The sequence below is a fragment of the Cololabis saira genome, chromosome 22 (genome assembly GCF_033807715.1).
Source record: "Cololabis saira isolate AMF1-May2022 chromosome 22, fColSai1.1, whole genome shotgun sequence".
Taxonomy (NCBI): Eukaryota; Metazoa; Chordata; class Actinopteri; order Beloniformes; family Belonidae; genus Cololabis; species Cololabis saira.
The window spans coordinates 3,601,450-3,628,596 of record NC_084608.1 but is presented as its reverse complement, the minus strand read 5'-3'; the positions used below and the strand labels follow the sequence as shown (position 1 = coordinate 3,628,596).

Sequence of the window (27,147 nt, the reverse complement as noted above, 5' to 3'; positions counted from 1 at the left end):
ATGCAAAAGGGTCAGAGTTCAGGTGAGGGCAGGTCCTACCAAGACACAATCAGTGGCAAAAACTGTTGATTCAAAATAAAATATTTAAATTATATTAAAAAATTTTGTTTATAATAAAAAAGTAATCGTCTAACACTACTCACTCTCCTGACCTTTTGTTTTTTGCGTGCGTCCCTGCGCGTCAAGCACTTTGTCCTTAGTAGCAGCCACAGGAAAATAAGAAAAATAAAGAAGGGAGGAAATAAGCTCTTTTTTTGCTGCTACGATAATGATTTTAAAGCATAAGTGATGATTCATTTTTACGATTCTGATAAACAGATCATTGTAACGTCAGAGCTAATCTTTAAGAGACAAAGTATCAGTCTGCACACTCTGTACTCAGGCCAAGGCTAATGCTCATCACAGTAGTTTTGGTTCAATCCAGGAGGCCAAGGCTACATTTTCTATCACACCTTCCCTAATTCCGTTTTTTATTCCAGCTCTAGATACTGTAATTTTTATACATTGGTCTTAATCGCCCATCTCAGGATCTTACGGAAGCGTATTGCATTCACTTGAGAAAAAAAAAAATCTCTGTTTTTCTGAATTAACGAGATAAAATTTTAATGAAAAAATAGATCTGCTCTGTTTTTCTGAATTAACGAGATACAATTTTAATAAAAAAATAGATCTGCTCTGTTTTTCTGAATTAACGAGATAAAATTTTAATAAAAAAATAAATCTGCTCTGTTTTTCTGAATTAACGAGATAAAATTATAATAAAAAATAAATCTGCTCTGTTTTTCTGAATTAACCAGATACCTCATAACTTGCAAGAATCTGACATTCTCTTGAGAGCTGGATTTCATGGAAGCAAACATGTTACTGTCCAGTTTAATCCAGTTTTATTTGCTTTTGGTTTGAAACATTGGGAGATACTCTTGTCTTTAAGTTTTATAGAAGGTATTGTTATTAGTTTGTCGACTTTGCGCAGGCACCTCAGAACTTTGCGAGATGGAAAGCGATTTCTTTTTTCATTAAAACGTTTCTAAGAATTCTGAGATAATTATCTCGTTAATTCAAAAAAACAGAGATTTTTTTTTTTTATTAAAACTTTTCTCGGAATTCTGAGATAATTAACTCGTTAAATCAGAAAAACCGAGCAGATTTTTTTTTCTCAAGTGAATGCAATACGCTTCTGTAGGATCTTCCCAGAAATTGGAGGAAAAGAGAAATTTGGTTCTAGTTAAGAGTTCTGTACAATTCTTGAGACATTAACAAAAAGGCAAATGGTTATATTGTAGCATTCTGGTCAGGCTTCCAAGATTTAAAAAATAACTTGCTGTCCAGACGTTTTTATGGCAGAAATGGTAATATCAATAATAATTAAAGCTGCAAGCAGTGATGAACGGTCCTCCACCCTTGTGCACGTTCAGGCTGCAGTGGAAGCTTGTATGACTTGATGTAGATTCTTCAGGCCTGGACATTTAGCGGATGAAACCAGCCACGACTCTCTATATCAAACCATTCAAAAGTTATGGCAGAAAATTGGGACTATCAAATATGGACCAATCAGATGGGAGGGCGTGCCACGGTAACGCTTTTGACTGAGAAAAGTAATGCGTGTAGTCGCAGAATCGAGACGCACATTTTGATGTATAACACACCTGGGTGCACGTTACGGTTCGGGCCGTATTAACTGCCGAAGAAGTGGCATAAATTGTGCCAAAATGACACAATTAATTCAAAATGGCCGACTTCCTGTTCGTTTCGGCCATGGAGCCAAGAGATATTTCTTTAAGTAGCGACATGATACAGGTGTGTAGCGATTTTCGTGCATGTACGTCAAACCGTATCGTGGGGCTTGAGGCACAAAGTTTTCTAGGGGGCGCTGTTGAGCCGTTAGGCCACGCCCATTAATGCAAACCATTAAATATCACATTTTTCACCAGGCCTGGCTTGGTGCAAAATTTGGTGACTTTTGGGGCAAGTTTAGGGGGAAAAAAGGCCCTCATTTAGTCGGAAAAATAAAAAGAAAGAAAGAAAGAAAGAAAGAAAGAAAGAAAGAAAGAAAGAAAGAAAGAAAGAAAGAAAGAAAGAAAGAAAGAAAGAAAGAAAGAAAGAAAGAAAGAAAGAAAGAAAGAAAGAAAGAAAGAAAGAAAGAAAAGAATTCCTACAGATGCAATAAGGCCTTCGCACTGTAAGTGCTCGGGCCCTAAATAATAATAATTTTAATAATAAAATACCAAGTGTGTGTGTGTGTGTGTGTGTGTGTGTGTGTGTGTGTGTGTGTGTGTGTGTGTGTGTGTGTGTGTGTGTGTGTGTGTGTGTGTGTGTGTGTGTGTGTGTGTGTGTGTGGGGGTCATTACCTGACAGTGGTCACAGGTGCGTCCCGTCACGTTCTCGCTGCACAAACACTGACCTGTCCTGACATCACACACACTGGAGAGGGCGCCGGTGACATCACAGCCGCACTCTGTGAAAGAGACACACCCACAGCGACGCTGATATCATTTTCTTATAGGGGTGTAACAATATATCGTGCCACGAAATTTTGCGATACAAAAACGTCACGATACGTGTCATGGAGGTGACAAACTGTATCTGATATTGGATTATTAATATTAATCTATTGTGTTGACTAGTAACGCGCATCCGACCGCGCCTCGACCCGCGGACCAAAATCTTCCTATGCTTATACACTTATAAGGTGAGCATGAATCAATCTTTTTTATGATGTAAAATTGTATGTATTTATTTACTTTTATTTATTTAATTTTAGTTGTTAAATTTCTGGAAAAGAAAAAAGTCAAATCATACATGAGAGAAACTATTCAGTTTGTGGCTAAATATTTGTACTTGTATGAAACTGAAGATGCATAATGCAAACCTGACATTTACTTTTAGTTCAGTTTGTGGAAAATGGTTGGCCTGGCTTTCTCTTTAAAACTTAAACAGTTATAAAGCATTACAAACTGTAACAATAGAGCAAACGCACAGCATTGTTTTGTATTTTGTGTCTTTCAAATAAAAGACTATTTTTTCCAGTCATATGTTCCTCATTCAAGGTTGTTAAAAAAATACTGCTATTATATCGTATCGTTATTGTGACCTCAATATCGTGTATCGTACCGTATCGTGAGATTAGTGTATCGTTACACCCCTATTTTCTAATCAAGTCTGCGGTTCAATTCAGATGCCATGCGTCTTCATATTGATCTGAGCAAAACGAAGCTCTGAATTTTGGGCTCACATGATCATGTGACCTTGGGATTGCAGCCTAAACACACAGCTATGTGTCAGGAGGTCAGAGCTCAGGACTAATCTGGATTTCTAAAGATCCACATTCCTGCTGTGACTCACAAGTGTTAGATGATTTCTGGAGGTCTTTTAGTGTGTGTGTGTGTGTGTGTGTGTGTGTGTGTGTGTGTGTGTGTGTGTGTGTGTGTGTGTGTGTGTGTGTGTGTGTGTGTGTGTGTGTGTGTGTGTGTGTGTGTGTGTGTGGGTTCTGTGTTTGAATGCTTTCTGAACGGTAGCTGTTGTTTTCTTTCATACTAAAAGACGGACGCCTAAAACTGAAAAATGACGTGCGCTCAGAAATGTTCAGCTGCATGAATCCATATGTACGCTTGTTTCTGCACACATTTCTGTGATTCATTCCAACTGACACGGATCTGAGTGCAGCTACGTGAGCTTCTTGCACCTCCTCCACTAACAATAGGGGTGTAACGATACAGTAATCTCACAATAAGGTACGATACACGATATTGAGGTCACGATAACGATACGATATTATAGCAGTATTTTTTTAACAACCTTGAATGAGGAACATGTGACTGGAAAAAATTGTCTTTTATTTGAAAGACACAAAATACAAAACAATGCTGTGCATTTACCCTATTGTTCCAGTTTGTAATGCTTTATAACTGTTTAAGTTTTAAAAAGAAAGCCAGGCCAACCATTTTCCACAAACTGAACTGAAAGTAAATGTCAGGTTTGCATTATGATCTTCAGTTTCATACAAGTACAAATATTTAGCCACAAACTGAATAGTTTCTCTTATTTATGATTTGACTTTTTTCTTTTCCAGAAATTTAACAACTAAAATTAAATAAATAAATAAAAGTAAATAAATACATACAATTTTACATCATAAAAAAGATTGATTCATGCTCACCTTATAAGTGTAAGAGGAGATTTATTTTTGTTAAGAAGGTTATTTTGGTAATTCAGGGTTGATTATTTTATAAATATATTCTTTATATTCTGATGTAAATCAGGGACTATAATGACACTAGTCAGTTTATCTGTAGTGATTAGTCTGTTTTAGATTGGGCGGAGTGATACGCCACAGTACGGCACTAGGTGCTGTGTTGATGTTCTAAAATCCTACACTGTTGAGGGACATTAAAGTACACTGGAACTCAGCAGAAGTTGTCCCCGTGTTTATCCTACTCACCACCCCAAAAAGGTTTAATTTACCACCAGCCTTACATAAGTAAAAGTTCAGAGCTCCAAACCCTGCAAGAGTCCCGTGAACGGGACTAGTTTCTTCTGAGCGGAGGAAGATTTTGGTCCGTGGGTCGAGGCGTGGTCGGATGAGCGTTTCTACTCAACACAATAGATTAATATTAATAACCCAATATCGCGATACAGTTTGTCACCTCCATGACACGTATCGTGACGTTTTTGTATCGCAAAATTTCGTGGCACGATATATTGTTACACCCCTATTACACGCATAACCATAATTGAGGCTTAAGTGTGCTCAGACACCAGTGGGTGTCTAGCTCACCTTGGCAATCCTTAGAGTGCACTGCGTCTCCGTAGTAACCGGGCCGACAGACTTCACAGTGTCTCCCTGCCGTGTTGTTGAGGCAGTGCAGACACTCCCCAGTGTTGGTGTCACAATGTCCTGGTTCACTGGTCCTGGCATTGCCGTTGCACTCGCAGCCCACACAGGCTCCGCCCACCACACGAGGGTTACCATAGAAACCACTGGCACACCTGGAGACAGACACGCAGGTGTAAGGTTTGTCTGTGCATCGGTCACCACTCAGCCCGTCTGTGACCCTCACCTGTCACAGTTGCTCCCAGTGTATCCCTGCTGACACTGGTCACACAACACCTGTCCAGACGCCTCCAGGACACAGGTGGGACTGAAACTGGAAGACACACGTGTTAGCAGACTTTTTTTTTATTGACATTCAGCATTAGACATTCACATACAATACATCATATATGCATACATCTTACATCTACAGGACTGTCTCAGAAAATTAGAATATTGTGATTTTCTGTAATGCAATTAAAAAAACCAAAATGTCATACATTCGGGATTCATTACAAATCAACTGAAATATTGCAAGCCTTTTATTATTTTAATATTGCTGATCATGGCTTACAGCTTAAGAAAACTCAAATATCCTATCTTAAAAAAATAGAATATTCTGGGAATCTTAATCTTAAACTGTAAGCCATAATCAGCAATATTAAAAAAATAAAAGGCTTGCAATATTTCAGTTGATTTGTGATGAATCCAGAATGTATGAAATTTTTGTTTTTTTAATTGCACTACAGAAAATAAAGAACTTCATCACAATATTCTAATTTTCTGAGACAATCCTGTATGTTTATGCAGACTGGCACTCTTTTCCCTGTCGCGTAATTCAACTGCAGGTTTTGTTGTACTAACTTACTGATGTTCTCTTAAAAAAAAAATTTTATTCATGTTTTATTTGTTTATTTATTTATTTATTTATTTTAAAAATATTTTATTTGTTTATTTTCTTATGTTTTAGCGTACACTATCCCTATTTTTGAGTGTAGCTATTTTTGAACTCTTGGGAGCTGATTTATGGTTCCGCGTTAAATCGACGCAGAGCCTACGGCGTATATTCTCGGAATCTTAATCTTAAACTGTAGGAATGGGCGAAATGGAGTGAGAAGTCTGAAGGGTTCACGACGGCGTCACAGTCGTTGGTGTAGTGCAGAACCATAATTCAGGCTTTAGACCGTAAAGACAATAACCTGCTGGACGTCTCATAGTGTCTTCAGTTACACCATAAAGACACTAACCTGCTGGACAAAGTGTATTCAGTCAGACCGTAAAGACACTCACCTGTTGGATGCCACTGTTAGAGGACATGGACACACATGACAATCATCTGCTGTCCCCTCCGTGGCATCACCATAGAAACCAGGGATGCACTGGTCACAGTGGGGGCCAGTGGTGTTGTGGGTACAACCCTGAGACGGACAGGCCGGAGACATACAGGACGGAGGTTAGTTAAATCCAGGGAAGAGAGATGGAGGCTTCAGGATTTTCTTAGCTGCTTAGCGGGCTGATTAAAACTCACCACACAGATTCCATCCACATCACACTCGGTGGCGTGATCGTTGCATTCACATTGCATACAGTTTCCTCCAAATAAGACTCCACCCACTCTGTAGAAACCAGGGAGACATGCCTAAAAAAACAAAAGCACATATTAACCACATATTCCCACGGGAGAAAGTCTCCCCAGGACCAGGATCTAAACCAGGGGTCGGCAAACCAAAATGTTGAAATAGCCATATTGGACCCAAAACACAAAAAAACAAATATGTCTGGAGCCGCAAAAAATTTAAAGTCTTGTATAAGCCTTGGAATGAAGAGAACACATTCTGCATGTTTCTACTGTATATTAGTTATAACTGGGGGAAGATTATTTTTTTCATTATGCACTTCGAGAAAAAAGTCGAAATGTCGAGGTTCATGTTGAAGTACAATCTCGAGAAAAAAGTCGAAATGTTGAGAAAAAAGTTGAAATTTCGAGAAAAAAGTCAAAATGTCTGGATTAAAAAGGAAAAAAAAAGGAAAAAAAAGAGGAAAAAAGAAGAAAAAAAAAAGAAGAAAAAAAGGTCAAACCTTTTTGAAAAAGCTCCAGGAGCCACCAGGGCGGCGCTAAAGAGATGCATGTGGCTCTAGAGCCGCGGGTTGCCGACCCCTGGTCTAAACCCTCTCATTTGGTAAGGAGGAGAAGTCTGACTGTTCTGATATGGTGGCAAACATAAATGTAATGTAATTACATCTGGTTACGTAAATGAAGCACTAACCTCACAGGAAGTGCCGTTGTAACCCCATGGACATTCACAGTTCTCCACAGCAACCGCCTGAATCCCCGAACCAGATTTAGAATCAGCAATATCCAGGGAGACAAAGCTGAAACTGGAAGACAGAGGCATCAATTAAATCTCTCAATGGAGTTGATGTTTTATTTGGAAAAGTGACAGGATTCAATAGCATATTTTTAGTGGTGCAGTGTGAACGGTAGCTTCTGGCACTTCTTTATTGCTGCATGGCACCAGCTTTGGATGGCATGCATAGCACTGCTCTTCCGTGACCCGTGGGACTTACAGTTCACCAGCATCTGTGTTTGTAGTTGGAGTGGAAGTGTAGTTCATCTGTGTTTACAGTTATGACATTTTCCACTAGTACCTACTCAGCCCGACTCTCCTCCACTCGGTTTGGTTCTTTCCCACTAGGGGTCTAACTTGCCGAGTAGATACTTTTCTGTAACTATTCTGCTGAGGTTCTAAGCGGCTGAGTCGGCTGTATCTGACATCATCACACTACAGGCCACCGATTGGTCGGGGGGTTGGAGTCAGACGTCTGAGTCAGGAGGAGGAAATCAGAGAAAGAGACTCTGACGGATTCTGGTTCATTTTATTCAACCAGTAATGGCAGCAGAAGTCTGTTTCATGATCCAACTCTGAGGTGCAGATGTTCATAAACCTGGTGGCTGAGGAGAGAATTAAAAAGGGATTGTGGCAGGGTGGAGGAGCTGCAGCCACTCAGGTGATGGGTCACAGGTGTGGCCCATCAACCTCTCCACCCTGCCAGCTTTGATAAGGCGAGTCTGAGACTGAGAAGCGGGTGATCTGGCTGATGCTGTGCTTGTGCACGTGTGGTGAAGTTGTTGGCGGTGAATAAAAGGGTTCTGCACTAAACTCTGTGTCCTCTCTATCCTGTCGGTCGGGCCCCGTAGCACTCGCCCTGCTACAGGGATCTAGACGGGTGATAAGGAACGACCAGATCCACCAGGAGCTCTGTCTCTTCATAGCTGCTCACGGCTCCAGCTGACTTTTCAGCAGCACCGAGACAAACAAACAAAAGAAAAGCGTTGCCGCCTGAATCTTCTCTCCCTCTCATTTTTTAACTTGATATCAAACACAAGCCACAGACCTAGCAGCACATCTATCATCTCCTCCAGGTTCTACATCTTTAGTGTTTTTGTCTTCTCCGTTTAGATCACACAATCAAATATGTCACAGCAGCTTCACTCCAACCTCCTACTTCTGATCTGAGGATTGAAAAGAAACAAGGGCAAGAAGAGTCGAGTCGAGACGAGTAGATACTAGTGCAAAAGCGCCATTAGAGTGGAAGTGAAGCAGCCCTGCAGCCTGGGGTGCCGCCTGGCGGTGCGGGACCCCCCGGGGAGGGGGAAACGGGGAGTGAATGAGTGTCCTTGTCGGTGAGAATGCGGTATGACAACAATATATATACATAATATTTATATATATATATATATATTAATAAAATAAATATATGTGACATATTAAAAAATATATATATCATATGTATTTTATGTTAAAAATGCACATATACATGCCTTAGGTTCTTACCAGCATGGTATTAACCATTAATATGTGCAGACAAGGGGAAAACAAAGTGTAGTTAATCTCTGTTTGTAGTTACATTGGAAGAGAGCTAAACACTGCAGTGTCCACTAAGGACTGAGAGCAACACACTTCATACTAATCTACTATTATTAATAATCTCTTTCTGAATTTCTGGACAGTTCTGCAAGCCTTTTTGGGTCATAAACAATTATAGAAGCACACTATTAGGAATCCGATTACTTTTCCTTACCGTATTGGTCCATCAGTGGAGGTGTTCAGGTGAGTTCTGACCAAAAGCAGTTCCAAATGAGCAAGGACAAACAGCAGGTCGTCCCGGGTTACACGAGCACCAGTGTGGTCATCTACAAAGGACTGTGGGACCATTGCCACGGCAACCGTTTGCTCAGCCAGTGGAGAGAGACGGAGGAGGCGAGGAGGCGAGAGACGGAGAGCTCGATCGTTACCCTGTAAACAGCCGAGAGACAGTTTCTTAGTCTATTATTATGGCTTACAGTTTAAGATTAAGATTCCCAGAATATTCAAATTTTTTTTAGATACTTTCTTAAACTGTAAGCCATGATCAGCAACATTAAAATAAGTAAAGGCTTGCAATATTTCAGTTGATTTGTAATGATTCCAGAATGTATGACATTTTTGTTTTTGTAATTGCATTACAGAAAATAAAGAACTTTATCACAATATTCTAATTTTCTGAGACAGTCCTGTATATTACAATGTCATCAGGAGACCAAAGCCCTGTACAGCCTCTTGGTTAATGCATTGAGGAGATTAATGACTGGATGTGCCATTACTTTCTCCAGCTAAACAAAAACAATAATGAGGTAATTGTCTTTGGAGCCAAATTGAAATGATTACAGGTCACCCCAGAGCTTCAATGTATACACCTAAAAACCACCAACCAGGCCAGAAATCTGGGTGTAGTGATGGACTCAGACATAAATCTGGAAAAACACATTAAGGCAACAACAAAGTCAACCTACTATCACCTTAAGAATATATCAAGGTTAAAAAAGATCTGGTGTCTCAGCAGGACCTGGAGACACTAGTCCAGCATCCGTCTTTAGTAGCTTGATTATTTTAACAGCATCTTTACAGTCCCAGTCCTCGGATTAAAGGGACAGCTCTACGTTGGTTTAAATCATATCTATCTGACAGGTTCCAGTTTGTTCATGTACATGAGGTTTCTTCAGAACAGTCAAGGGTCTGTTATGGTGTACCGCAGGGTTCAGTGCTAGGGCCAATCTTGTTTAGTTTATACATGCAGCCGTTGGGAAGTATAATCCAGAATCACAGCATACACTTTCATTGTTATGCTGATGATACGCATCTCTATTTGTCTATGAAGCCAGATGAAACAGAACCGTTGGTTAAACTTCAGGCATGTCTTAGGGACATCAAGGACTGGATGTCCAGACATTTCTTGCTTCTAAATTCAGATAAAACAGAGGTTATCATTCTTGGTCCAGAGCATCTTAGGAAGGGATTAGATGGTGTTGTGATGGCTTCCAGTGCAACTGTGAGAAACCTTGGTGTTGTTTTCGATCAGGATTTGTTGTTTAAACCATATGTCAATCAGGTTTGTAAAATAGCATTTTTCCATCTCCGTAATATTGCAAAGATTAGGAAAATCCTCTCGCAGAGTGATGCAGAAAAACTAGTTCATGCGTTTGTATCTTCTACACTAGATTACTGTAATGTGTTGTTAGCAGGATGTCCAAGTAATTTGCTGAATAGGCTCCAGCTGATCCAGAATGCAGAAGCACGAGTACTGACAGGAATCAGCAGGAGAGACCACGTCTCTCCAGTGTTAGCGTCGCTCCATTGGCTACCCGTAAAATTCAGAATCCAATTTAAAATTTTATTACTTGCGTATAAAGCCCAAAACGGCTTAGCTCCGCATTATTTGCAAGACCTGATAGTGCCTTATGTTCCTGGCAGAGCTCTCTGTTCTCGGAGTGCAGGTTTACTCGTAGTTCCTAGAGTATCCAAATGTAGATTTGGAGGGCGGGCGTTCTGCTATCAGGCACCATTACTATGGAACCAACTTCCAATCTGGGTTAAGGAGGCTGGCACCACCTCCACCTTTAAAACTAAACTTAAAACCTTTATGTTTAGTAAAGCCTATAATTAGTGTTTAGTAAACCTCTAGCTGGTGTTGGTAAATCTCTAGGTAGTGTAAACTCTAGTGTGTTAGAGTCGCTCCTGTAGTTTCTTGTGCTGGCCCCCCCTTTTCTTCTCTTTTTTCTCTTTTGTACATGGTGCAGCATCCTCTGCCGGTGGCGAAGAGCATCTCTGAATGCACAACACTGGAACCTGCAGCGTGGGAGTGAGAGGGCAGGGTAACGGCCCGGCCAGGCGGGGGAGAGGTTTGTCCATCAAGACTCCTCTCCCTGGCCCTGCCCCTTCTCAACCTTTCCCCGACCCTGAACCTAACCTGGGGCTTGCTGATTGGGCCGGAGCTTCGGGAGCTGCGTGCTAGCCTGCTGTCCCCAACCTCGGTCATCCTGTTGCTGCTTCCACCTGCCTGCTGTGTGCTGTTGATGTCCCCGACCTCGCAGTCTGGCCCTCAGCAGGAGGGTCCCCCCTTATGATCCAGGTCCTGCTCAAGGTTTCTTCCCTCCTAAAGGGGAGTTTTTTCTTGCCACTGTTTGGCTTAAGGCTTTGCTCCCACTATGGGAGTTTTTACCTGCCATTGTTTATGTAATAATTGCTCAGGGGTCATGTTCTGGGTCTCTGGAAAGCATCTAGAGACACCTTTGTTGTATTAGACGCTATATAAATAAAATGTAATTTAATTGAATTTAATTGAATTACAGTCCACCTTAAAAGATCAGTTAGACAACTGCAGCTCAGCCAGAACTCTGCTGCTCCAGTCCTCACTAAGACCAACAAAGTGGACCAAATCAGTCCAGTCCTCACTAGGACCAACAAAGTGGACCAAATCAGTCCAGCTCTGAAGTCTTTACACTTGCTGCCGGTCCATCAGAGAATAGACTTTAAAGTTCTGATGCTGGTCTATAAAGCTCTGAATGGTCCAGGACCAGAATACATTAGTGACCTACTGACCCAGTATGAACCTTCCAGACCCCTCAGGTCATCTGGATCTGTTTTTTTATCAGTTCCCAGAATCAGAACCAGAAATGGAGAAGCTGCATTCACCTTCTATACTCCACAAACTCCCAGAAAGCCTCTGATCAGCTGAAACACATAAGTCCAGGTTCAAGACACATCTATTTCAGCTGAATTTGAGTGAAGTTACTTTTATACTTGTTTGGAAACTTGATCATATTTCAATAGATTTTATCTATTGTTTTTTTGGTAAATTTTAAATCATGCATCTTATTTATGTTTTAGTGGCTTTGTACAGATCTATTGTTCTTATTTCGTTCTTTTTTCTTTAAATTTTAAATCATGCTTTTTATTTATATTTTAATGTCTTTATAAAGCACTTTGAATCACCTTGTTGTTGAATTGTACTACAGAAATAAACCTGCCACAGCACTTTACAAATGTGAACGTGGTGATGTCGCTTTTTGCACTTACCTCGATGATGATGTCACAGTGGGCTGGGACGGAACGGTCTTCATTGTTTAATGAGATGTCATACAGAACAGAGAAGCTGAGAAACCCTCCATAAGAAGCCAGCTGATGAATGGGAGGACATCTTTTTAGTGGGACACCCAAACATGATGGAGACAGACCCCAACCCTCACTTTACGCCCAGCCCACCTTACTGCCCAGGAAACTTTGGGGTGCTGCCCACCACAGCTCCTGTTGGTGGTCAGCACCTGACGACGTGTTACTGGAGAAGAGGACATCATTGCTATGGACTGCAACAGGTGTTTGGAGAGATGAAGATGGATGGAGCAAAACATCTGGAACAAACACCTGAAACAAAATAGCATTAGAGTTTATCATTAGGGCATCATTGCTGGTGCTGGTGTTAGCTCAGAGAATGTGTTACCTGAGAAGAAGTTAGCTGAGAGCACGTATCTTTGAGCTTACAACTGTTAGCCAGGCATAGGTGTAGCTATTTATTAGTCAGGTACAGGTATTTCGCATTCAGCAGTCATGTCGGGGGTCATGTTCTGGGTCTCTGGAAAGCGCCTAGAGATAACTTCTGTTGTAATAGATGGTATATAAATAAAATTGAATTGAAAAAAATGGAATCCTGGAGGCAAAAACTCGGGTCTGGGAGGAGTAAGGTGAGGCCATGGAGGAAGACTTTTGGTCGGCCTTGAGGAAATTCTGGCGGACCGTTTGGCGCCTCAGAAGGGGGAAGCAGTACTGTGCCAACACCGATTACGGTGCAGGTGGGGAGCTGTTGACCTCGACTGGGGACAACGCTGGACGGTGGAAGGAATACTTCGAGGATCAATCCGACTGACTGGTGTTTGCGGTCTGTGCTGCTGCTGCGTGCAGGCTCAGATCTCTCCCGACTTTTTATCTAAAACTTAGACTGTTTTCTGGTAAAATAGCACTATATCTGGTACATTACTGTCTTTATTTCAACACTCGCTCATTTTCTCTTCCGTAACTTTCACTGTCACCAATCACCGATACATTTTCTGTCCGTTAGCCTCCGTTAGCATCTTAGCATGGCCTCTCCGGCTCCCACCGCTTCACCTCTTTCCTGCTCAGTGTGTAAAATGTTTAGTTATTCCTCTGCCTCCTTTAGTGAAGACGGTAAGTGCTTAAAGTGTAGCTTATTTGCAGGGCTGGAGGCGAGGCTCAGTCAGTTAGAGGTCCGGTTCGGCCAACTAGACCATAGTCCGATAGAATCCTCTGCGGACCGGCCCGTAGCAGCTGAGCGTAGCCGCTCCCCTGCAGCTCCCCGGCAGCCGGCCAGGCAGGGCAGCTGGGTGACGGTTCGGAGGAAGGGTAGTCTTAAAGGGCTCACGGAACACCACCACCCGCTTCATGTGTCTAACCGTTTTTCCCCACTCAGCGACACATCTGTTGAGAAACCGACCCTGGTAATTGGAGACTCTATTGTGAGACATGTGAGGCCGACTCCAGAGACCATAGTTAGGTGTATCCCGGGGGCCAGAGCGGGCGACATAGAAGCAAATTTGAAGCTACTGGCAAAGGGTAATCGTAAATATGGTAAAGTTATCATCAATGTCGGAGCTAATGACTCCCGTCTTCGCCAGTCGGAAGTAACCAGAATGAATATTGTCTCGGTGTGTAACTACGCCAAAACCATGTCGGACTCCGTAGGTTTTTCTGGCCCCCTCCCCAATCTGACCAGCGATGACATGTTTAGTCGCATGCTCTCGCTCCGCCGCTGGTTGTCTCAGTGGTGTTCAGAAAACGACGTGGACTTTATTGACAACTGGGAGACATTCTGGGGAAAGCCTGGTCTGATTAGAAGGGACGGCATTCATCCCACCCGGGATGGTGCAGCTCTTATGTCTAGAAATCTGGCCAATGTTATTAGACACTCCCCCTGACAATGCAGGGTCCAGGCCAGGATGCAGAGCTGTAGTTTAACACACTTCTCTGCTGCTTCTCGAGGACCAACGCCTGCCAATCAAACTGTAAGATTGCATTATGTAATTAGCGACTCTAAAACTGTAGGATTACATGATATTGGCGACTCTGGCCAGGTGCCTAGCAAAATAGAAATGGTTGCAGTTCCCCGCCCTCCAAAAGTTCACCAGGTGCGGCGTTTTGGAGGCGTTAACCAAAATAACCTTGTAAAAATTAAAACCAATGTACATTTGGTACCAACTACAGCCCGAAAAATTAGATGCGGATTACTAAATATACGATCATTAAGCTCTAAGTCTCTGTTAGTAAATGATATAATTACAGAGAGCAGGAGTGATATTTTCTGCTTAACAGAAACATGGTTACAGGAGGAAGAGTATGTTAGTTTGAATGAATCAACTCCGCCCGGCTACTTTAATCATCACATTCCTAGAAGCACGGGCCGAGGCGGAGGAGTCGCAGCAATTTATAACTCCAGTCTCCAAACAAAAATTGAACCTAAGTGCAATTATAATACATTTGAAAGCCTCATGCTTGGTCTGAAATTTCTGAGCTGGAAATCAGAAAAGCCAGTTGTGTTAGTGGTAGTGTACCGGCCCCCTGCTGGTGCGTATCTAGAGTTTTTGTCTGAATTTTCAGATTTCCTTTCTGGATTATTGATCAGCACAGATAAATTCATCATAGTGGGTGATTTTAATATTCATATGGATGTTGAAAGCGATAATCTTAAATTAGCCTTCGATTCTCTTCTAGAATCAATGGGTATCTCACAAAAAGTGAATAAACCGACGCACTGTTTTAATCATACTCTCGATCTCGTTCTCACCTACGGTGTTGAAACTGATGGTCTGTTGGTGTCACCTGTAAACTCCCTTTTATCCGACCATTACTTAATAACGTTTGAATTTAATTTTGTTGATGTTGAAGTGCAAAATAGGAGGTATTATTTTAGCAGATGTTTGTCTGATGAAGTTATTGTTAAATTTAGGGAGGCCATTGCTTATCTTACGACAGTGCGAAATAGTGATGTAGTCGAGGCCAGTGACCTGGGTTCTACCTCTGCAGATGTTGATTTCCTTGCTAGTAACACTGCTGATTTGTTGCATTCAGCTTTAGATGAAGTTGCTCCTTTGAAAAGGAGGGTTTCTAGCCACAGGAGCTTAACTCCCTGGTATAATTCAGATATCCGCATGTTGAAACAAAACGTGCGTAAGATGGAAAGGAAGTGGTACTCTTGTAGGTCTGTAGACTCTTATCGTGAATGGAAAGATATTCTAATAGTATATAAAAAAGCCATTCGCAAAGCCAGAACAGCTTATTATTCAACGTTGATAGAGGATAATAAAAGTAACCCACGTTTTCTGTTCAGCACTGTAGCCAGGCTGACAAAGAGTCACAACTCTGTTGAGCCGTGCATTCCTGCAGCTCTCAGTAGTGAAGACTTTATGAGCTTCTTTAACAGTAAAATCACGAGAATTAGAGAAGAAATCAACCAGCCGGTTGTAGGTGTTTCTTCAGCTTTAGCGACTTCCCTAGGCTCTGACTTGTCTCTAGACTATTTTGATCCTATAGACCTCCCTGAGCTGACTTCACTCGTTAATAGAGCTAAGTCAACCACATGTATGTTAGACCCCATCCCGACTCGACTATTCAAACATATTTTTTCTCTTATTGGTACAACAATACTGGACCAAATTAACCTATCCCTAAGTTTAGGATATGTACCACAGGTTTTCAAAGTCGCAGTAATTAAACCTTTACTTAAAAAACCTTCTCTTGACCCAGACACCTTAGCTAATTATAGACCAATTTCCAACCTTCCATTTGTATCTAAAATTCTGGAAAAGGCAGTTTCAAGCCAGTTATGTGACTATTTGTATAGAAATGATCTGTTTGAAGTCTTTCAGTCAGGGTTCAGAATGCATAATAGCACAGAGACAGCACTGGTTCGAGTCACGAATGACCTCCTTATGGCCTCAGATAAGGGATTAGTTTCCATACTGGTTCTACTGGACCTCAGTGCTGCTTTTGACACTGTAGATCATGGCATTTTACTGCACAGGTTAGAGCATGTTGTTGGGATTAAAGGGACAGCTCTATGTTGGTTTAAATCATATCTATCTGACAGGTTCCAGTTTGTTCATGTACATGAGGTCTCTTCAGAACAGTCAAGGGTCTGTTATGGTGTTCCGCAGGGTTCAGTGCTAGGGCCAATCTTGTTCAGTTTATACATGCAGCCATTGGGAAGTATAATCCAGAATCACGGCATACACTTTCATTGTTATGCTGATGATACGCAGCTCTACTTGTCTATGAAGCCGGATGAAACAGAACCGTTAGTTAAACTTCAGGCATGTCTTAGGGACATCAAGGACTGGATGTCCAGAAATTTCTTGCTTCTAAATTCAGATAAAACAGAGGTTATCATTCTTGGTCCAGAGCATCTTAGGAAGGGATTAGATGGTGTTGCGATGGCTTCCAGTGCAACTGTGAGAAACCTTGGTGTTATTTTCGATCAGGATTTTTCGTTTAAACCATATGTCAATCAGGTTTGTAAAATAGCCTTTTTCCATCTCCGTAATATTGCAAAGATTAGGAAAATCCTCTCGCAGAGTGATGCAGAAAAACTAGTTCATGCATTTGTATCTTCTAGAGATAGGGTGAGGAGTTCGGTCACCCGGGAGGAGCTCGGAGTCGAGCCGCTACTCCTTCACATTGAGAGGAGTCAGCTGAGGTGGCTTGGGCATCTGTATCGGATGCCTCCTGGACGCCTCCCTAGGGAGGTGTTCCAGGCATGTCCCTCCTCCCTAGGGAGGTGTTCCAGGCATGTCCCACCGGGAGGAGACCCTGGGGAAGACCCAGGGTCTTACTGGTTACGTTTCGGACTCCCCTCTGAAGAGCTGGAGGAAGAGCTGGAGGAAGAGCTGGAGGAAGTGTCTGGGGTGACGGAAGTCTGGGAATCTCTGCTAAGACTGCTGCCCCCGCGACCCGGTAATGGATGGTTGGATGGATGGGATGTTTATTACTCAGGTGCAGGTGTTTCTTAGTAAGGTGTAGATGTTTGTTATTCAGATGCAAGTGTTTGTTATTCAGGTGTAGCTGCACATGCTTGATGTCAGGTTTGTTACCTGAGTTGTGTTCCAGACTGAGCTCTCGCAGACATCAGACACTCCAAAACAGAAACAATCAGTACAGCCAAGTGGGTTTTTGCCCTGCAGGTTGTAGAAACCTGGTTTGCACAGATCGCAGTGAGCACCCATCACATTCTCCTGAGGAGGACAGAACAGGAGAGATGTTACAGAGCAGCTGTATCTGCACAAGCAGGTATGATATCAGACAGCTGGTGTGACATTAGAGAAAATGCAAATGATGACCCTCCCTGGTTTACCTTGCAGGTGCAGGGGCTGCATGGGTCAGTGTTGGTGCTGCCTGACAGGTTACATTCGCAGCGAATACACTGAGGAAAGTCTCTGTATCCAAACACACAGCGATCACAGCGTCGACCAGTAAAACCTTTCTTACATACACACTGACCTGCAGACAGACCTGGACACACAAACACACACACACACACCTGTTGTAGGAAATATAGGCATGGAAACAACAACACTAACCGTAATAGAGCAGGCTTACCTGGCCGAGAGTTGTCTCTGGAGCAGACCGAAGACTCTGATCCTCTAAGATCACAATCACACTCCAGACAGGGAAAGTCTGAGTATGGAGACACCTGCAGACACAATGTGTAACACAACATACACTCAACATACAGATATAAAGTTTCTGAAATAGTGCTTCAGCACATCTGCATAGTTGATCTACTAGCTAGGCAAGCCTGCAGTATTGGGTTGAGTACCTGTACAGGCCTGCAATGTGGGTCTAGTACCCCAGCAGGTCCTCAGTATAAGGTCTCTTATTTGTGCATGCCTGCGGTATGGTGTCTAGTACCTCAGAAGGTCTGTAGTATTGGGTCTAGTTCAGGGGTCAGCAACCCAACATGTTGAAAGAGCCATATTGGACCAAAAACACAAAAAACAAATATGTCTGGAGCCGCAAAAAATGAAAAGTCTTGTATAAGCCTTAGAATGAAGACAACACATGCTGCATGTTTCTATATTAGTTATAACTGGGGGAAGATTTTTTTTTTCATTATGCACTTGGAGAAAAAAGTTGAAATGTCGAGAAAAAAGTCGAAATATCGAGAAAAAAGTTGAGATGTCAAGAAAAAAGTTGAAATGTCAAGAAAAAAGTCGAAATTTCGAGAAAAAAGTCAAAATGTCGAGATTAATGTTGAAGTACAATCTCGAGAAAAAAGTCAAAATGTCGAGAAAAAAGTCGCTAAAAGTCGAGAAAAGGGCGGCGCTAAATAGCCGCATGCGGCTCTAGAGCCGCGGGTTGCCGACCTCAGGTCTAGTTTTTCTTGGCAGACCTGCAGTATGGGGACTGGTACCTCAGCAGGTCTATAGTGTTGGGTATAGGACCTCGGCGGATCTGAAGAAAGTGGTCTAGTTACTAGACCACTTGCTTCAGGTCCGCCGAGGTACTATACCCAACAATTGGGCCCCAAGGTCAGAAAAGTTAAGAACCCCTGGTCTAGTACTGTACCTCAGCAGGTCTGTAGTATCCATCCCTGCAGGTCTCACAGTTGATACCGGCGGTGTTCTGTTGACAGTCGATACAAACTCCACCCCCCTGAAGAATGCCGTCTTTGTTCAGACTCAGATGGCGCTCTGACACTGTCTGGTTGTAGAAACAGTCCACTGCCTTGTTGTGACAGTTACACTCTGACACACAGACAGGTGAGATGGACAGGTGAGCTTCACACTAGTTTTGATTCTGTAACTGGAACTATGTCTGTTCTTTTTCTTTCTTACTTTCGCAGGTGTTCCCATCTGAAATGGTTCCTGGTTGCCATGGCTGCTGGTGGTACCCGGGGCAACACTTGGAACAGTTTTCTCCACAGGTGTTGTGCTCACAGACACACTGCAGCTTCTGTGAAAGTAGAGATGCACAGATTTCCATCACCCGTCAGTACAGGTGTTCATTTATACAGCTGCACAGGTGTGGTTTGTTACCTTGGTAATAGGATCCAGGGGACAGCTCTGAGCGTGTCCGTAGCAAATGCACATCCCACCCACAGAGATGTCTTTGATGGAGTAATAATACTGAGACACAACAGAGACATCATCGATTAGAAACAACAATCAACAACTATGTATTTGAGTTACTGATTATTTCTCTGACAGACACTAGTTCTATTTGTTGTGGTGTATCAACACCAATCAAGCAGTTGTTTCTAATCCTCCAAGTTACTATAACTGCCTCTTTCCACTTACGTAATGTTGTAAACATTAAGAAAATCCTGTCTCAGAGTGAGACATTTAAACTAGTCCCCATCACTGTTACTTCCAGACCGGAAGACCTCAGTTCCTCATTTGTAGGATGTCCTAAAATGAATCCTTCTTTGGCCACCTGATAAATCCTTCTCCTCACACATGAAACACTGAAAGTCCTAGCTCATTTCCAGCAGTAGAATAGGAGTGATTTTGAAGTATGCGTATAATATATGTATTTGAACTAATAAATTGTATTATAAATGGATTACAATAAGTTGTACTTTCATTTACTGTTCATTCTAAAGTGTAATGAGATTACTTTTATCTAGAAATATCTGTGAAAGAGTACATTTTCCATTTACAAGTAATAAAATTAAGGAAGCTAATTTTAAATTCATCCACAAATTCTACTTAACTCCAATAAAAATGCATAAAATATCAAAGGATATTTCGTCAAAGTGTCCCAGATGTAAAAAGATGGAGGGGACATTCATGCATATGTTCTGGGAATGCGACCGTTTACAAAGTTATTGGAATTCAATTCATTCTCTTACACAATTAGTCCTGGACAAAAAAAATGATTTAAGCAGTAGTTTATATTTATTAAATGACACATATAATTTACAACTAGATAACGAAAAATGCAGGATATTAATTTTGATCACTTACTTGCAAAAAATGTATACTTTTATTTTGGAAGAAAAATTCCCCTCCATCTTATAAGACTTTCATAGATCAACTCACAGCATTTCTACCATTAGAAAAACCGTGGGCATCTTTTTCAAGAATTGAAAGGAGGAGGATGTGTCCGTATTTGCCGTTTGTCTCACCCTCCGGGTCACACTGGGGTCGATATCTCGGGGGTCGTGGGTGCTCAGCGTCATCAGGTCTGCGTTCAGAGTTCTGATTCGCTGAAGCCTCAGTCTGATGTAACGGGCCGATGTGAAGTTCAGGAGGGCGGATGTCAAATCATCTGCTCCAGGACGGCCATTAATCAGGGAAGTGTGGATCTGGCAGATGGATTGACAGGTCATTCAGACGGACAGGGGTTTATGCAGACCGGCGTTCAGACATGGTGTTCAGCAGTACTCGAGTTGTAAAAAATAATCTGTGCTGATTACAAATAATATAATATATTACAAATAATAGCACTGATCAAAACAGCTGCAGAAATACTGCAGGAATGACATAGCAGCAGTTAAATGCAGCCTTCTGTAAGCTTGAAATATCCACTGGGCTTACATCAAATACATCAAAACACAACAATAAAAAACACTTTTCTGAACTTATCAATATGACTCTGTCCTTCACAGGATAAGTAACATGGATCACTGCAAAAACTCTAAATCTTAACATGAATATTTGTCTTATTTCTAGTTAAAATGTCTCATTTTAGTAAAAACTTCTCATTACACTTAAAACAAGACCCATCACTGGAAAAAACAACAATTTTCACCTGTTTCAAGTAGATTTTCACTTGAAATAAGTAGAAAAATCTGCCAGTGGAACAAGATTTTTTTGCTTGTAATAAGAAGATAAATCTTGTCCCACTGGCAGATTTTTCTACTTATTTCAAGTGAAAATCTACTTGAAACAGGTGAAAATTGTCAAATAAGTTATTTTTCTGGTGTTATTTTTCTGGTGATGACTCTAAATGTTGAAATAGCAGTAAAACCACATTCATTGATGAAATGACATAAGGGATGGAAAGGGGGGATGTCAGTTTTACAGGGGGGATGATTTGGACCGTTTTTATTTCAGGGGGGATGCCATCCCCCCTCATCCCCCTCATCCCCCCTCATCCCCCCTCATCCCCCTCATCCCCCCTCATCCCCCTCATCCCCCCTCATCCCCCTCATCCCCCTCATCCCCCCTCATCCCCCTCATCCCCCCTCATCCCCCCTCATCCCCCCTCATCCCCCTCATCCCCCCTCATCCCCCCTCATCCCCCTCATCCCCCCTCATCCCCCCTCATCCCCCTCATCCCCCCTCATCCCCCCTCATCCCCCCTCATCCCCCCTCATCCCCCTCATCCCCCCTCATCCCCCTCATCCCCCCTCATCCCCCCTCATCCCCCTCATCCCCCTCATCCCCCTCATCCCCCCTCATCCCCCTCATCCCCCCTCATCCCCCTCATCCCCCTCACCCCCCTCACCCCCCTCATCCCCCTCATCCCCCCTCATCCCCCTCATCCCCCTCATCCCCCTCACCCCCCTCACCCCCCTCATCCCCCCTCATCCCCCTCATCCCCCCTCATCCCCCTCATCCCCCCTCATCCCCCCTCATCCCCCTCATCCCCCTCATCCCCCTCATCCCCCCTCATCCCCCTCATCCCCCCTCATCCCCCTCATCCCCCTCACCCCCCTCACCCCCCTCATCCCCCTCATCCCCCCTCATCCCCCTCATCCCCCTCATCCCCCTTATCCCCCCTCATCCCCCCTCAACTCCAGTACTGGTGTTCAGGTGTTCAGATCGTCTCACCTCTCCGTGCTCCAGAGGGTTCAGTTTAGAGTAGTAAGATGTACAGATGACCTCAGTGTCACTCTTGTAGGTAGGGGGACCAAGTCTCGGTGTGATGTTATAACGAGTCAAACACTCTGAGTCATGGATGGCATAAAACTGCCATGGCTCAAATTTCACACCGTCCAGAGAGCGCTCAAGGATCCAGTTACCTGCAATACGAACACGTAAGAATTCCTGGAACATTCACACTACAAATGTGTGTGATGAGGCATCTCACATGTGAGTAGACTGTAAACGAGTCAAAAGATGGTGAAGAGCCAGGCACAGCAATGAAAAATCAAATTTTTTTCTCTTTAAAAATGGAAACACCATGTGATAGTAAAAAGACTTATGTACAGGACTGTCAGAAAATTAGAATATTGTGATTTTCTGTAATGCAATTACAAAAACAAAAATGTCAGCTTAAGAAAACTCAAATATCCTATCTCAAAAAATTAGAATATTCTGGGAATCTTAATCTTAAACTGTAAGCCATAATCAACAATATTAAAATAATAAAAGGCTTGCAATATTTCAGTTGATTTGTAATGAATCCAGAATGTATGACATTTTTGCATTACAGAAAATAAAGGACTTTATCACAATATTCTAATTTTCTGAGACAGTCCTGTGTATGTATATATATATATATATATATATATATATATATATATATATATATATATATATATATATATATATATATATATATATATATATACATACATATACATATACATGCATACATACCAACATGGTATTAACCATTAATATATATGCAGACAATTGAAAAAAAGAAAAAAGGAATTGAAAGAGTGAGTACTAATGTTTGAAGATCAATATTAATTGACTGTTCTCACCTGGTCGGGGGGAGTTGGCTGCTTTGATGATGATGTAAGCAACCTGAAAAATCTGAACAAAGAAACAGAATCATGTGACCTGCAGGAACCTGCCATGAGGCTGTCAACCATGTTTAAGGTGAGGACGTTTCCATGTTTCCATGTCCTGATGTCTCACCTGTTTCAGGTCCAGTGTGATGATGACCCAGTGAAACTGATGTCCGTTCTTGATGCTCGGGCTCTGCCACCACTGGTTGGTTCCATCAATGGCATTCGTGATTGGATGGCGTTCTGGGAGCAGAAGGATCACACTGATGAGGATGTATGTGGAACCTCAAACCACAACCTTTATGTAGAACTCAGTTTGGTATTTGGTTCTGGTTCTGTACCTTTGGACAGGACTGAGTTGGCGTCACATTTGGGACAGTGTGGGTTCTTGATTCTTCGCCCGGGAACATGTTCCACCAGCTTACAGTAAACCTCAGGTTCTGGATCTCCACATGTGGCATTACTGCTGATGTCAGCATTGGAGGCCAGATTAAAGATGGCAGGAAACAAACCTGAAACGCAGGGAAAAGTCAGTCAGCAAAGGAAAACATAGTTCAGCTGTTTCTGCATTTCAATCCTCAGCTGAGTCGTGACTTCCAGGACTGCTTCACCCCTGAACTTTTACCCTGTGCCACCACGATGATGAAATGGTCATGTGATCATGAACAGAGAGAACATTGCGTGCAAGTGTGCGTGCACCCGGTTTTATAAATCCGGATTTTTTTTTTGCGCCCGCCATTTTCGGCTTTTGGGTGTACGTGCACTTTTAGTATGAATCCTACGCACTCCATTTTTAATACTAAAAGTGCACGTACACCCAAAAGCCGAAAATGGCGGGCGCAAAAAAAAATCCGGATTTATAAAACCGTGTGCACGCGCACTTGCACGCAATGTTCGCTTTATAAATCACAGTCCAGCTGGTAGGCTGCGCAGCTGAATCCGCCTCATATCCCGCCCTCGACACGCCCACTTTTTACCTTAAATGGTATGTTCTTGCATATGAATGAGCCTGCTGAGCATGCGCAGTGGCTTCCTACAGCCTGTTTGGTGTCAGAATGAATGAACGTGTCGAGCAACCGTGACACTGACTTTCACGGAGACTGAGATCTAGATGTTGTGGATGATGTGGAGGACAGGAAAACGACATTATTTGGTGGTCACAGTAAAAGTAGAAAAAGTATATTAATAGTATAAAATAAAGCGAGTGAGTGGCAGCACGCCGTTGCTGCCCATTAGTGCCACGACGCAATTTCCACCGGGGACAGGGGGGACATGCCCCCCCCCCCCCCCCCCACTTTTCAAAGTCATGTATTTGGGCCCCCCACTTTTTACAGTTTAAAAACTAACGGTAAGCTCAGCCTGTGATTGCAAATCATCAAGACACTGTGCGAAGGCCCCCGCTCCAGCCTTTGTGTAGAAGGTGGCTTGCGCATCTTTCAGGCCCTTTTTCTGCGCAAGCAAGCTTTATAGATGAGGCCCCTGGTCTTTAATGTTGGCTGCTGGATTTTCTTTAACTTTAAGTTTGCAACAAAAGAAGGTCACCAAAGTTTCATCAAATGTTCCTTTATCAACCAGACGATCACCCCTGGGATGTGTGTTGTGTTTCATCACTTTCACTTGCTCCGTATAAATGCTTGTTACAGCCAACATTCAGAATATAGATTTCATGAAATGCAAGTTTTCTTTTTAAAGCATCGAAAGTCCAACAGTGTTTTAATCACAAGCTACAGAGTTTTAATGTGGATGAACAAGAGTCATTCTTGTTTGAATCTTTTCCTACTCATTCTTTCCTTTGTCTGCTGGACTGGAATAATCACCTTAAAAAACAAAAAACGGCCACACGCTCTTTTTAAAGTATGTGGTAATGTTAGGAAAGCCACTAATAATATGATCGACGTGAATGAAGCCAGAACCCAAGGCAGGCCTGTGTTGTCCAGATCAATGCCGTCCGTGCTGTAAAGACCTTTGCTCACACATTCCTACCCTTCTCCTTCCCCCAACCATCACCAACAATGTTTAAGGTGCTGGACCAGCAGACAGAAGAACTCATTTGTGTCTGCTGGTATCGGTCTGCTTAACGACTAACTGTTGAGTGTGTCTCGTCTATTGTGGTGTGATCAATGTTTTTTGTGGGTTTTTTTTTTTTACTGCTACCTGTAAAACACAGTCAGGGATTTGATTGAAGTTTGAATTAAAATTAAATCCAATTTAATATGATTAAAAATGACCATGTAAACACCTAATTCCAAATGAAAATGGCCATTCCGAATTGAAGTAAGTGGCTGGTTTATTCTGATTTTTAATCCGAATAGAACAATTCTGTGATCATGTATTCACTCATTCCTCTTTAAATTAATTCCGGTCTTTCTGCGCTGCTCGTTCCCTCGCCCGTCTGTCTCCATGACGCTGGCCCTTTTCCACTAGTACCACCTCAGCTCGCTTCTACCCACCACGCCCCCGTCTTTCGCTTTTTCACTACGGGCCAAGGTGGGCCGAGCCGCACCAAGCGGATACTTTTTCTGTAACCATTCTGGCGAGGTTCTAACCGGGCTGAGCCGGGACTATTTCTGATGTCACCACCCTCCGCGCCACTGATTGGTCGGGGGGCAGGGCCGTCAGACGTTTGAATCAGGAAGCGGGAGTCAGCGCGAGAGCGACTCGCGGCTCGCGGCAATTTTATTATAAAGCGCAAAACGTCTGTTTGGTGATCCAACTCTGAGGTGCAGATGTTCATAAACCTGGTGCTGACGAGAGAATTAAAAAAGGGATGTTTTACTCTCAGCCGCTCGCGGCTCCAGCTGATTTCTGATCAGCGCCGACATGAACAAAGCGGTTGCGCAATCGAGTACGTCACAGCAGCTTCACCCCAACCTGCCCACTTCTCCCCTGGGGGGGGGAAACAAACGGGGACAAAACGGGTAGAGGCGTGACGAGCCGAGTCGGGCTGGGTAAGTACTGGTGCAAAAGGGCCATTATATTCCACGCTGGGCTTGTTTTCCAAACAAAGTTTCAAGATGGCAGCACGCAGTAAACGGTGGTCGTGCCAAAGCACGGTCTTCTGCCTCCCTCCTCCTCAGCACACGAAAGAAAATCATCGACATGATGTTGTCGTGGTGCTGCTTCAAAATTATATCAAAACAAATCCAAAAAGGTGGTCCTCCATGTTGTTGCTAATCCAGTAAATTTGTTTTTCTTCCGGTAGACGTAAATACGTAAAGACGTCGCCTAGGCAAGGACGGATTATCATGACCACGGGCCCTGGACACAAACTCACTATGGGCCCCTACCTACAATAATATCCTACGTGCATGGTGCATCCCCTCCCCAATCACTCAGTTTGGTCACACAATAGCGGAGAGAATCCACAATCACAGGCAGTGGTGGAGCGCGGGTCTCAGTCCAGAGGGGGCGGAGCATTCTCCATGGGCCCTTTTGATAGTCATTTTAACGTTCAACAACACCTCATCCTACCCATCAAACAACATTTATTCTCACTTTTATTGAGCCAAGCCTATAGGCCTATGCTGCAGAAAGCAGAGTAAAGTCACAAACTTGTTCAGAAGAACACGCACGCACGCACACACGCACGCACGCACGCACGCACGCACACACACACACACACACACACACACACACACACAGGCCTGACAGCTGTCAATCACATGGCGCTGAAAACTCAGTCACTGACTGACTCAGTTTTGATACAGCTTAAATACAAAAAAAAACATAACTGGTCTAAAATTACACAATCTATTTAGATAGATATAGACACAGCAGTCTATAACATCATTTCTGAGCTCTATAACAGAGAATAGACTCGGCGGTCTAGTTGACAAAAACACAAAGCTCATTCAAATAGGCAGCTGGTCAAAGCTACCACAACATTCTGATAAAGAAATTATTTATGAAGGTTACACTGACTCACCAATGGCAGTTGACTCTAAAACTTTGTACTTGCTTAGTCCTCTTTTAAAGTTTAGCGCTCATCTCCTTCATGGCCGCAAATTTGCAGAGTCTGCAAATTGCCTGTAACTGTTAAGGCTGATTTATGGTTCCGCGTTACACCAACGCAGAGCCTACGGCGTAGAACACGCGGCAATGCGCACGTACGATGCGTGTCGCCGCGTACCCTACGCCGTACGCTTCGCCATACCCTGCGGCGAAGGCTCTGTGTCGATTTAACGCGGAACCATAAATCAGGCTTCACAGCCAATCAGCGTTGGCTCACAGCCCTGATGCGTTCAGGACAGTTGTAAAGTAAGAATTAG

The 27,147-nt window shown here is 42.9% G+C and overlaps 1 protein-coding gene across 1 annotated transcript in view; it reads right to left on the bottom strand.

The window, feature by feature from the left end:
* lama1 (laminin, alpha 1) overlaps window positions 1-27,147 on the bottom strand; it is an 89,691-nt gene that overhangs the window by 55,868 nt on the left and 6,676 nt on the right. The window contains exons 2-21 of the mRNA XM_061712943.1: window positions 23,221-23,391; window positions 23,010-23,122; window positions 22,853-22,904; window positions 21,972-22,162; window positions 20,321-20,500; window positions 19,230-19,319; window positions 19,029-19,146; window positions 18,760-18,938; window positions 17,791-17,884; window positions 17,546-17,703; window positions 17,286-17,426; window positions 12,394-12,552; window positions 12,208-12,309; window positions 8,894-9,108; window positions 7,078-7,189; window positions 6,339-6,449; window positions 6,101-6,228; window positions 5,058-5,144; window positions 4,775-4,986; window positions 2,349-2,455 (exon numbers count right to left, since the gene is read on the bottom strand). Coding sequence (XP_061568927.1) covers window positions 2,349-2,455; window positions 4,775-4,986; window positions 5,058-5,144; window positions 6,101-6,228; window positions 6,339-6,449; window positions 7,078-7,189; window positions 8,894-9,108; window positions 12,208-12,309; window positions 12,394-12,552; window positions 17,286-17,426; window positions 17,546-17,703; window positions 17,791-17,884; window positions 18,760-18,938; window positions 19,029-19,146; window positions 19,230-19,319; window positions 20,321-20,500; window positions 21,972-22,162; window positions 22,853-22,904; window positions 23,010-23,122; window positions 23,221-23,391 — 2,720 coding nt within the window. The remainder of the gene's footprint in view (window positions 1-2,348; window positions 2,456-4,774; window positions 4,987-5,057; window positions 5,145-6,100; window positions 6,229-6,338; window positions 6,450-7,077; window positions 7,190-8,893; window positions 9,109-12,207; window positions 12,310-12,393; window positions 12,553-17,285; window positions 17,427-17,545; window positions 17,704-17,790; window positions 17,885-18,759; window positions 18,939-19,028; window positions 19,147-19,229; window positions 19,320-20,320; window positions 20,501-21,971; window positions 22,163-22,852; window positions 22,905-23,009; window positions 23,123-23,220; window positions 23,392-27,147) is intronic.